This window comes from Atheta coriaria, unplaced genomic scaffold, assembly GCF_025399875.1.
Source record: "Atheta coriaria isolate IRGN ID8LTWV9N9 unplaced genomic scaffold, Caltech_Dcor_3.1 hic_scaffold_3_pilon, whole genome shotgun sequence".
In the NCBI taxonomy this organism is placed as follows: Eukaryota; Metazoa; Arthropoda; class Insecta; order Coleoptera; family Staphylinidae; genus Dalotia; species Dalotia coriaria.
In genome coordinates this window covers 1,423,172-1,435,806 of record NW_027045445.1, presented here as the reverse complement: position 1 = coordinate 1,435,806, position 12,635 = coordinate 1,423,172, and the positions used below count along the sequence as shown (strand labels likewise).

The 12,635-nt window shown below is 33.2% G+C and overlaps 3 protein-coding genes and 1 non-coding gene across 5 annotated transcripts; 3 read left to right on the top strand and 1 right to left on the bottom strand.

Annotated features, from left to right (window-relative positions):
- Positions 1-844: 844 nt before the first annotated feature.
- LOC135804101 (pancreatic triacylglycerol lipase-like) lies at positions 845-7,433 on the top strand. The gene is made up of 7 exons (XM_065317857.1): positions 845-1,239; positions 1,300-1,568; positions 5,827-6,180; positions 6,239-6,359; positions 6,410-6,815; positions 6,893-7,090; positions 7,161-7,433. The coding sequence occupies exons 1-7, from the start codon at positions 1,038-1,040 to the stop codon at positions 7,237-7,239; spliced, it is 1,629 nt and encodes a 542-aa protein (XP_065173929.1). The 5' UTR covers positions 845-1,037; the 3' UTR covers positions 7,240-7,433.
- On the top strand, positions 3,112-3,182 carry TRNAG-GCC (transfer RNA glycine (anticodon GCC)). Its single transcript has one exon. It is a non-coding gene; the product is annotated as a tRNA-Gly (tRNA).
- Positions 7,434-7,638: 205 nt separating the features above from the next.
- LOC135789637 (venom allergen 5-like) lies at positions 7,639-8,659 on the top strand. Its single transcript, XM_065299561.1, has 4 exons — positions 7,639-7,999; positions 8,064-8,239; positions 8,297-8,406; positions 8,468-8,659. Exons 1-4 carry the CDS (start codon positions 7,690-7,692, stop codon positions 8,532-8,534), a joined length of 663 nt encoding a protein of 220 aa, XP_065155633.1. The 5' UTR covers positions 7,639-7,689; the 3' UTR covers positions 8,535-8,659.
- Positions 8,584-12,206, bottom strand: LOC135789636 (uncharacterized). Of its 2 annotated transcripts, none has more exons than XM_065299559.1 (4): positions 11,981-12,206; positions 9,654-9,828; positions 8,890-9,601; positions 8,584-8,824 (listed from the first exon to the last, which is right to left on the bottom strand). In XM_065299559.1, the coding sequence occupies exons 2-4, from the start codon at positions 9,814-9,816 to the stop codon at positions 8,701-8,703; spliced, it is 999 nt and encodes a 332-aa protein (XP_065155631.1). In that variant the 5' UTR covers positions 9,817-9,828; positions 11,981-12,206; the 3' UTR covers positions 8,584-8,700. The 2 variants fall into 2 exon arrangements, with proteins under 2 accessions (XP_065155631.1, XP_065155632.1); XM_065299560.1 differs by having other exon boundaries at positions 9,654-9,822.
- Between the last annotated feature and the right edge of the window lie 429 nt (positions 12,207-12,635).

The following is a 12,635-nucleotide window of genomic DNA, read 5'->3' as shown; positions in this document are numbered from 1 at the left end:
CGTCGCTTTCACTTTTTTCAACTTTTCAACAAAACACTGCAAGTAAATAAATTCATTCACAGAAATCTATCGTCTCTATAGGTATAAATAACCGATTAAATTTTATATTCTTGTTTTTTTCTTTTTTGATGTTTCAATAATAAATTATTTCTGGCATGAAAATATTGTTTGCATTTTTGCCCGTAAAAGTGGCCGTTGAAGTCGTTGAAGAGAAACCAGAAATGTTGAAACGGTGTTTTAGTGTATGGCAACAACCAACGAGTGTTTAAATTCCGCGTGAATATTTTTTATTTAGGCGCTGCACGCAAAAGTTTACCTGATGACCTGGTCACCCAATCGCCGGCTGGTCAACTGGTCGAAAACGCGAGAAGTTGTTGCGACAACAAGAAATGCAACAAACGTAACAAAATGTAATAAATGCAATCACAACAAATAGTGATGCAATAAAAACCTCTCTAAATTCAAAATTTATTAGAACTTCATTATTTTTAGCCAAATATTAATTTTCAAAAGTAATTTACTAAAATGTACCTACAAAAAATTTTAATTTTATTTTTCTATTTTATTTTTATAATAAGATAAGAGCTTTTTTAACAGTTATATACTAATTAAGCACATTTTGGTAACCTTCACACTTGTATAAAAACAAAAATGTAGTTTTAATGCCCAAAATCAATGATTTTAGAGCAAAATAACTTCTGCTACCATTATACCACAGTAAATATATCAACATACCTCTTCTTTTCTCTGCATTCGCACCTCCATGATGTTTTTTTGAAGCGTGGAGCGAAGTTTGGGTATTTACCGGGCTTTAATTGACGCTCAGTCGCGTGGCGCACTTTAGTAACATTCGCGCGTCGTCCGCGCACTCACTTAGCACTTACCGACATGTAATTCAATAACTCGCATGTTTATAAACTAAAATATTTTTACTTTCAGTGTTTATTCATTGTGTTTAACGCATAAGCCTTAGTTCAGTGAAATTTAAGACACAAAACGTTTATTCTTATAAAAAGTAATTAAAAACATAAACAAAAATGCGTGTGTTGGTATCTTTTTTAACGTTGATCATCATCGTTGAAAGCTTCTGGGCTCAGCTTATAATGCACCATCGTAATAGATTACAACGATTGGAAATTCAAGATGAAGAAAACGTGCCGATGAGGGTGAGATTAAGGGACAGGGTGAATGCACGCATGCAAAGACATCGAGAGAAAACTACAAGTCGAGTTTGTTATGGTAAATTTAAAATAATTGAAATTTTATTCATTGTGTGATGAATTTTGTGTGTTATTATAGATTTAGTCGGATGTTTTGAAGTTCCGCATGCAAACTCACCCTTACAAAAGATGCCCGAGGCACCTGAAGACCTCGACACTAAATTTTATCTCTTCCGGCGTGATTTGAAATTTTCCGAACCGGAAGTCCTCCATTATGACGACAATGGTACCAGTTTACAAGATTCACACTTCAATGTTGATCAACCCCTAAAAGTCTACATTCATGGCTATCAAAGTCGATGGAATGAGAAAGGGGCGTTTTTATTAGCTGATGCTTTTCTTAAATTGGTAAGTAAAATAATCTAAAATATAAAAATGAATCGCAAAATCTGTTGGTAAGCGCATAACTCAACAACGCCAAGACCAATTTGGCCAATTCTTTTTTTAAAATGTTCACTAAAGTCCAAGGATGGTTTTTCCGGCGAGACAAATTTGAATAATTTAGGGGAATACCCTAAAGACAGCCCTTTTCTATAGAATAAAAGTTGGCATTGAGATTCAATCATAATTATAGTTAAATAATTGAATCCGAGATGGCGCGCTGAAATGCATTATTAGCAATTCTTTATATAATTAATTTCGTTAAAATAAAATTGCGAATCTTATAGATAGAATTGACACATACTATGTCCAGAAAAAGAGAGTAAAAACGAATTACATTTTTATTAAACACTACCAGGACGAAGTCGCGGGCAAAAGTTTTTTAATTTTTTATTATCATTAATTTGATAAATATGTTAAGGATATCAAAAAACACTAATTTTTCTTTAATGCCTCAACATTAAAATAATAAATTATTATTGCACCCACAATAAAGTTTTGAAGGTTTGTACAAAACAATCAACATAGTATTATGACAGATAAATTACATAGCTATTACAAAATGGCAATTACAAATAATTGCAGACGCCATACACCAGCGTACACAAGTGTTAGTGTGCATTATGCACTCAAGTGTGACTTTATGGTTAACGCAGTTAACATTGCGCACATTGTTAATATTTGTATTGGTACGAAATGCCTGAACACTTTTCTTTTCTCTGTTTGCGAGTACAAGTATTAAACTTATGAATTAACGAAGAGTCGCGTAAATGACCTTGACATCAATGCCCACAACGCAAGGTTCTTGTATTTTATGCTTCCAACTAAATTTAAAGCTTTAAATGTCCAACTATTGGTGAAATTTTCATAAATCAGTAAAACAAAACTTTCCGAGAGAAATTTTTGGCAATAAAAATTTACTTCCGCGAATTATTTGAGAGAAATTTTAATTTATGTGAGGATTTTTGATCTTTTTAGTGATAATTAATTCTATAGTTGTAAATTTTTAAAGTTCGAGTTAACGTCTCGTTGAATAAATAAGTGGTATAAGTCAATTAGGTCTTACTTAACGCTATTTTTATTGCATCGCAATTTTCGTGCAATTACAATTATAATTTCTAATTGCAATGGAAATGCAATACAAATGCATTGCGCGGCTGTAATTATCTTTGCGAGTGTGTTGATTACAATTATTTCGATGGTGTTTTGCAATTTTTTAATCAAGTTGTAAATGGGTGACATTTTGTTTGTTCTACTTTACTCTAGGCAACCAATTATGCAATTTATATATGTAACCAAACTTTAAAACAGGAAAAATTAAATGGTTATCAATTGAATTAAGCTATAATTTACTATGGTATGCAATGTTATTGTAATGAGTGTAAATTTCTGCAAGTAGATGGCTATACATGTACGTTTTAAACATTTAAACTTAGAAAGTCTATGTTGATGAGATAAATGATGCTAAACGCGAAATTATTCTCTTAGCTTTTCTAATCTCTTAAATGAAGCATCGGTGGTTCAGTGGTAGAATGCTCGCCTGCCACGCGGGCGGCCCGGGTTCGATTCCCGGCCGATGCAACGTTTTGCATATTGATTTTCTTCATTTTGATCTACAACATCAGTAAACAACGTAAATTCAACGTCAGCGTAATTGTAAACTAGTTCAATCATTTTTTCAATCGTCTGAATTTGTTTTCAATTGCTTTCCTTTCATCAACTGCAAACATGATAACAATCAAAAATGTCCCCCGAAGAGTCAATCAATTCGTCACAAAAAGCTTATTAATAACTCCAACAACACAATTGAATAGTGACTACTTACTTATTCGCCCACCCGGCCGTTAACCATTAATTGCGTGCACAGGACGCGTGTTCTTTGTGTAATTACGTATAAATATTTGTACGAAAATACTTGAAACAAACAAAACGTGCCACTAAACTCCGCACTCGTTACTGTGGTTATTACAATAAGTGGTTGCTGGAGTATAAACAATCAAAAACATTAATAAAAGTCAGCGGTTTTTTGGACGATCATATTTTTAGTTATGACTGCTATTATAATGTTAGACAACACATTACACAAACCTTTTGAGTTTTACATGAAACTTCACTAAAGTTTTATTAAAAGAAAATCATTAAAACGTGTATAAAAGAGGTCAAAATCTTCGAATTTACATTCATTACCAACATGCACTTCCATACTGTCAGTATTTTGACAGTAGTAATATCTACATTTATATATGGGCAAGAATCAAGTCAAAATAATTCAATTTTAAAAAATATTCATGAATTTTCATTGATTGATCATCGCATGTCTGTACTTCTGGAAGCAGCCATTTTGCGTCATTCATATTGCATAATCGCCATTTTTATAAACGTAGATTATAAAGATATGGACGGGTTTAAAACAAGAACAGATATATTTGAGAAATATAACTGTCAAAAATTTAATTTTTACGGAAATAACAACATTGAACAAAACTGGAGTGATATTCTTACAACATGGCGACCAAATCTTGTTTATATAAAAGTTTATATATTTATTCATCTGGAGACATCAAAAATGAATGAATTGTTAACCTGGTTAAGGAGTAACAAATTCATTACTCCATATCAAAACTATTTATACGTAGGATCAAATTTTTCTCAACCTACGAATATTGGAGAAGTTTTTCGGAGACATCACATTGTAAACTTTTTGATTGCAAAGTTTACTAATGTATCAAACACTATAGATCTTGATTTATTTACATATGAACCATATTCTGGTGATAACTGCAATGAAATAATGACTTTATTAAAAATAAATTTTCATAGAAATTTAACAGAATTTTACACTAAAAAGATTCCAAATCATCTAAATAACTGCCCGTTGAGAATATTAACATCAGTTTATGAACCTTACATTGGAGAACCACAAACATACTTAGAAACATCAAAATCATGGACTATCACTTCCGGTGTAGAGGTGGACATGATGAAAATGCTGTCAAAAATAGCCGGACTCAAAGTATACTACACTCTAGATTTCAACGCAGTTTGGAAAGAAAATGGCACAGATTTTTATCCAGGAAATATTTTTATACGCCTACAAAACGAAGAAGTTGATCTTGTTATGTGTTCTGTGATTCTAACCCCACTTAGAAATAAATACTTCGAGTTTTCGAAAGGTTACTATGTAGAATTAGACAAACTCTGTGTTCCAAAAGCAGAAAAGAAGCCAGAATGGTTAAAAGTCTGGGAATTTCTCTACATTCAAGGAATTAGTATTATTCCAATGATTGGTTTGACTATAGTAACATGGTTTCTAATAAAAGTAATGAAATACATCAGGAAACAATCATTTAAAGAACGAAAAAAGTTCACAAAACCATTAGATATATTTTTTATATACTTTGGAACATGGTTAACTTCTCCAATATCACAATCACCAAGGACTGATTCAATAAGATTAGTATTTATCACCTGGTTGATTTATGTATTGTTGTATAATACGTTTTGTTTAACTTTGTTGTATCACTTACTGAAAACACAACAGTACGACAAACAAATCACTTCTAAATTGGATCTTGTTGATTCTGATTTGGATTTAATGCTGCCTGATAACTACGAAAGGTATTTCTCGAATAGTAGTGTTGATGTTCAACTTCTAGAGAAGAAACATCATTGTCCAGATATGATTGGTTGTCTTCTCTCAGCTGTGAGAAATAAATCAGCAGCTGTCGGTGTACAAATGGGAGTTGTCTTATATGATGAGTATGAATTTAATATAAATGGAGAATCGAAGATATTCTGTTTTCCTGAGTATCTGCAAGTTACTTATTTGAGGTTGATGATGTATAGGAATCACCCTTTGTTACCAAGATTAGATCATCTTGTTAGTACATCCTTTGAAGCTGGTATTGTGGATAGATACATGAAGAATACTCTGTATCAAAGGAATTTTTTAATGTTGCATAAGTTGAGGAAATCAAGGGAAGGTGTCACTTTTGAAGAGGATGTTGTGTTCATGCGTTTTGATCATTTGATTACTATATTTTATTGTTATTTTTGTGGGATATTGTTGAGTACGTTTGTGTTTTGTGTTGAGAAGTACCGCGGGAGAAAAACAATCAACAAATATTACTAAAATAAAAAAAGTATTAAAACTGTAGAAATTCACAATAATAGTCTAAATGTTTAGAATATTTAGAATATTGAAAAAGGGGTACTGACCTTTTAGGAAAACACCAATGTGATTATTATGGATTGGTCCAAAGGTGCCCGAGGACCACAATACGCTGCAGCTGCGGCTAATACAGAAATGGCTGGAAGGCAACTTGGAGTGTTGTTGAATATGATGTTTGAAGCAGGCTTGAATCCGTCAAAGACGCATTTGATTGGGTTTTCATTGGGAGCACATGTTTCTGGCTGTGCTGCAGAGTCTGTAAAAACACAAGGGAGGTTAATTGGAAGAATATCTGGTTTGGATCCAGCTGGACCACTTTTTAGACATAATCATCTCAAGGATAAAGCTAAGAAGTTGGATAAGAGTGATGCTAAATTCGTGGATGTTATACATACTGATGGAAGTCCTGTAAGTTGATTTTTAGGTTGATCTGTGAATGTATACATTGATTATATGTATTTTTAAGGTTTTTATTGATGGTTTTGGTCTTTGGGAACCTATTGGTCATGTTGATTACTTTGCAAATGGCGGCCAGCAACAACCTGGGTGTCGAGATCTTCAAGCATCGATCGTTGCTACTACTTTTGGTAAATTAATCAAAATATTAACTGAATTAAAGGTTAATTTATAATTTTAGATCGAACATTGAACAAAGACAACGCCTGTTCTCACCTGAGGGCTTATCACCTTTTCCTGGAGAGTCTGATGAGTAAATCTGCGAAGAGATCTTGTGAATTTTTAGCGTACAAATGTCCCGGTGGGTTGCCTAGCTTCGAAACAGGACAATGTTTTCCACAAATTGAAGATAAAACAGTTAATCCGTTAGCCCTGGACGTTAAATATTATACTGATGTTGGTCGGGTAGGAGTTGATGCCACTGGTGATGGTGTAATGTATTTTGTAACCAGAGATTCACCATATTTTTGTGGGACTCAGATTCAAGCGAATGTTGTTATCAATGGCAAAACACCGAGGACAGGTGGAGTTTTGTTTGTCACTCTGCAACATGCAAATTCAAGCACCAATTTGCAAATACCCATTGAGTACGTTCCACTAGTGATATCAGTATCACGGGTATAACATTCATTTCTTATTTATTTACATTATTAATATTTTGTAGAATCAGCGATGGTTCAAATAACGTTTCGTTGTATCAACTCGCAACCGCAGAGTATGATTCATTGAAGGCGTCCACCGCCATTGTTGCACATCTGCGATACCGAAATTACGATTACAAAGATCATAATAATGTCACGATACCAACGGGGCGACATATTTTTATGAATAAGTTCGAAATTAAAGACATTCATGCGCACAGGTAACTAAAAACTTTACATTTTTGTTTTTTGTTTTGTTTCCTATTTTTGTTATTTTTATTTATCTTTTAGTTGGACATATTGTCGAAAACCAGTACAAATCTCAAACGATGAAGTGGCACTAAAACTGCACAAAAATGGATCGTGCTGATCTATTGCTTTAAATATTTATATGATAACAAAGTATTATAGTTTTTATCATATACCAGTCATAATATTGATACTAAGTTAGGTTTTTTGTTTATCATACAGTTCAAATATTTTGTTTTGAATGTATGTGTTGGAATAATGTTGTGTGAATGTAGAAAATTGAATATAAATATTTGTTTATATAAAAACACCAAATTTTGAAGTTTTTAAAAAATATTTAGTTAATTTCTGTGTTGCATAGAATTCATATTCTTTCACTTACAGTAATCGAAACATTATTCATACCTGTATCACCCTTCATATTCATATAACTATCAATACTACTCAAACAATTGGAATGAATATTGTTATAAACTAATCACAACCTAATCTTTGGGTATAAATTGAAGCATGAACACCAGAAGACCAGAACACGTTCAGTTCTTGACCAACTACAATTAATTCGCATAAAATGTTTACTAAAACACAAACACTGCTAATTTTAATTAGCATTATTAAACTTTTATTAATAAAAGTAGTACTTTCCGACGAAAAATGTACCAATGGAAATCGTCTTATTCAAACTGTGAAAATAAGCAACAATTTAGCTTCGAATATCACCAAAATTCACAATTACTACCGTCTGAAAGTCTCCCAAGGTGAGGTTTGGCAACAACCACAAGGTAGGAATCTCTTTAGATTATACTACGACCATCAATTGGCACGCAGTGCAAGGAAAGCTTCTTTGAATTGTGACATGAAAATGGTGGACATTACTGATCGTAAGTTAAAAGCTTTTATAAAAAAGATGGCGTTATGAGTATTATAAATATTCAATCATTTTAGCACGTTGGTACAACGTTGGTCAAAACATGTACTTAGAATATAGCAATGTACCAACACCAACACAAAATTGGGATGCTGTAATCGCTGCTTGGTTTGAGGAACATCATCACTACAGTTTTCCTGATGACAAGACCAAGTATATTACTGTTTCGCGTGCTACCGCTCACTACACACAAGTAGGCAACTTAATGTACATGAAATAAATTATAAGTGATACATAAAAATATTTTTAGTTGGTTTGGGCTAAATCTAGGAACGTTGGCTGTGATTTCGTCGTGTTTTATGAATATGACAGGAAAGGCACCCCTTACGGCAAGTTATACACTTGTTTTTATGGTCCAGGGTAAGTTTTACTTCATTTTACCCAAAATTATATTAAAATTGCTTTTTATATATATTTTTAGTGGTAATGTACTTGGAGAGAAACCTTATGAAGTTGGCACATCTCCTGACTGTTTACAACTGTGTTAAAACCAATTCATCACTGATTAATACCGGTTTAGTATTCATAGAAGAAAAATAAAATGTAAAAATGTATTTTATTGATATTACAAAACATTTATTCACATAATAAAAAAAATAATTGAGTATCGTAAGCGATAAGCGTTCAAAATGGCTGACAGCATCAACGCCATCTTTATTCTTCGTAGCAGCGACATTTGTCGCGTGGACATTCAGACTTGTAGTACAGACATTGATCCATACAATGAACATCAGCGTCACGTATACCAGCGTGTTCACCGATAGCATCACAAGTTGTACTAAAATTTAAAAATAAAAATAAAAACAATAAAATAAACAAAAACCATTCATTTCCTATACTTACGGACAAGCACACACTTTCGCTGGACAATTCGGTGGATATTTCATGCAGTTAATCTGGCACCAGTCATCAATACCCGGAATCATTCGATAAATAGCATTTGCAACACAAACTTGTTCTCTGACAATCAACGGGAAAACGTTGTATGGTGACGGACGACGAGCATCACGATAAAACAGAATGTATGGATTGTCCACGCCCACAAACAATGGTGGTACACCTCCGCCAACGTTTGATAATATAGCAACATCAGCACAGTTGCGGAATGTTTCCGGTTCTCCACAACCTTCGGCAGTGGTGCCATTTCCACAATCACCCCATTGGTTTCCGGTGTAGTACGACCACTGCAACACGCATTGCGTGCATGTCACATAGGGCGGTAGTTGCACATTGTACCGAAAGATGGCTTTCTTTTTACCATCAACCGGAATCCGGAATGCGACTTCTTTCGTGCCAGCAATATACAATGGATAACGTTGTAGACATTCTGTCGTTGCTTCTTGTGCAGCATTGTTATTCGGGCAAAGGAAAATCTCAAAACGTCCGTAGTGATTCGCAGTAAGTTCAATTTCAATATCAACAGATTGTCCCACGGAGTAATGTCTGGAGATTATACCGTTTGCATAAACACCTCCGGCTTCATGTGGACGTGGTTTTGGAGCGTGATAAGGATCACCACAGACACCGCATTTACCGCCATTTTGTTCCCATTGAACTAAAATTTAAGTGTTAACATATAGATAAATACTAAAAGATAAATTTAAGACCTCCACGACCACCACAAAACAATTCGTTGTCATTGTAATTAACAGGATTCGGAAACCCAAAACGCCACATTGAATTCCTCGCTGGCGGGTCCATTAGACGACCGTGAGCGTTAATCAAGATGGCGGCATGCGCCAGGATTAACAGCTTTAGGTAAAGCTGCATTTTAATCTGAAACTTAAAAAACACAAATGAAAAGTTGTTTATTCATAAACAATTCAATTCTTGTCAGGCTGTTGTTGCCGTTGATAAACCAGATTCGAGATAAGAAACACGATTATCCACTCGATTAGTAAAACTTGTTTAACATAAATAATTACGGAATAACGAATTAAGAATGGAATTAATATGTGTCTCCAGTTACTTAAATATTTAAGTAGATTGTGTTAATAATCTACAGAGTGTTTAAAACTTAAATTTATAAAAAAATATTTATTTCATGGAAACATATTGTATGTTTCTTTTAATTTATTAAACAGTCATGTCAAACGGTGCGTGATAGTGTGAATTATACCGGTCATGAATTTTAAATGAATTTTCGATGATTTAAGATCACAAAATTGAGATTTGATTTTTTCAGCATTTTTTTCTGCTTGGAAATGAAATTGTTCGCAAAGTGTCAAAGGTGAATGTACGACAATTGTATTTAAATTTGTCTAACATAAAAAAGTAACATTTAACAATGTTAGCAATAAAATATCAATCAATATAAATACGAATAAAATAAATTTACGATGTCAATTTAAATATTTAACATTTTATTACTGTTAAATATTTGATGAGGCAAAAAAGTGTCAAATCGAAAGTTGTTTAAAATGCATTCATCGTAGATATTATTACACATGATTCTAGTTTCAATAGTTTCAATTTCAAACTGACATTACCTACGGTTAACGAATAAAAGATTAGCAAGGTTGATATTGACCTCAATCATTGTTTAGAATATAAATTTATTTAGACATAAAAATTACGTTAATATTCGCAAAATTAAAGTTTAATGTTATTGCATCATAAAATTGTATGTTCGGTATTTATACCGCAACTCAAAAATAAATAAAAATTCAGATTTACTTTGTTATATTGGTATCTATAATATAAAAATGAATCACAAAATCTGTTGGTAAGCGCATAACTCAACAACGCTTCGACCAATTGGGCCAATTCTTTTTTTAAATTGTTCGTTAAAGTCCATGGATGGTTTTTACGCCGAGAAAATTTTGAATAATTGCCGGGAAAACTCTAAAGACAGCCCTTTTCTATGGAATAAAAGTTGGCATTGAGATTCAATCATAGTTATAGTTAAATAGTTGAATCCGAGATGGTGCGCTGAAATACATTATTAGCAATTCTTTATATAACTAATTTCTTTAAAATAAAATTGCGAATCTTATTGATCGAATAGACACATACTATGTTTAGAATAAGAGAGTAAAACCAAATTACATTTTTATTAAACACTACCGGGACGAAGTCGCGGGTTAGTTTAAAATAAATTTAGAATAATTTTTTGGCATTGTGTTATATTTGGCATGTTGCCGTGTCACAGTTAAAATTTCCAATCCACCAATCGTAAACAAATCGCAGATAACTGTTAATTGTGATCTTTGTTCACAAGATCAAGATACAAATCCGAAAGAATCAAGATTTAACTGTTTCGGAATAATTGGATTCGAAATAAATGCCACACACGCACACGCGAAAAATAAAACCAGACGAAAATTGATTCATGAGATGTGCTTGCGGTAGGTAAGCCAATTTGCGGTGAATGAAGGTCTATAATCTCGGATGATTCTTTAGAATACAAATGATTCAAGTCTTCTTCTTAAAGTCTTGAAACCAAAAATTAAAATAAATACAGTTCAAGTTCAAGTTCAACGTACAGCAAATGCAGCTGAATTCGCAGAGTCTGAATGAATCTCTCTGCGGATTTGCAAATTTCCGTCTCGAGCAGGAAAAAAATTAGCATACGCACATAATTTTCGCCACACGAATTGCATTCCAAGTGCATTACAAGATAATAAATATACGGATTTACGTCCGGTGGTTTTTGACAAACAGATAAATTGAAACTTAATACTTTGTAATACTTAAATTATTACTAAGAAATTTTGGATATAAATATTGTTTAAATATATTTCGCAAAACAATAGGTGTGGTGAATGTCGAGCGTGTCGAATGTCGCTCACAAAGGTTTATTGGACCGGTTAAGGTCATGGTTCTTTTCGATCGTTGATACTAATAAATTAACAAATACATAAATTATATATCTATGAACATTACTTATTAAAATTTTTTTTTTAAAGTTGATAAAAAAATTATTTTTACTTACATTGTCGTAAATTCCAGTTCGTTGTTCTTCAAAATTACCTAAATAACCCAAGATTGATGTAGTTACAACAACAGTGCGACACTTAATGTGCTTAATTTGAAACGATGATGTTTAAACAAGTTTCTGATAACAATTGAAGACACGCGCGCGCGTGTCGCGAAGAAACCAAGTGAAGCGCAACGACTGTGACGAGGCACGAGCCACACACGACTGCAGGCGGACAGTGGACGCGCGCAAGAAGTTATTCACCACGACCACACGGCCAAGACCGCGACCGCCAAAGAAGACGAAGACAAAAGCTGGAAGGTTGCAGACTCGAACTGTCTCAATGTCTCAATGTCTCACGTCAAAAAGTAGAAGTATCATCAACAGCTATGAATGTGTGTGAATATTAATATACAATCAGTACATAAAACCAATATGGCGGCAGTGGACAATTGTTCACGGAATTTATGAATGTGCATAATCATATTCATATAATCGTGATCATGTTATTCGACAAAGACATGGAAATCGTGGTCTGCCCACGACTTTAACAAGCGCTTTGACAGGTTTTGATGGCTTTGTTAAAAATTTAACATAGGTGAAGACATTGTTTGATATGATAATAAAAAGCATCTCAGAAACATTTAATTATTTATTTTGTTTGTTTTGA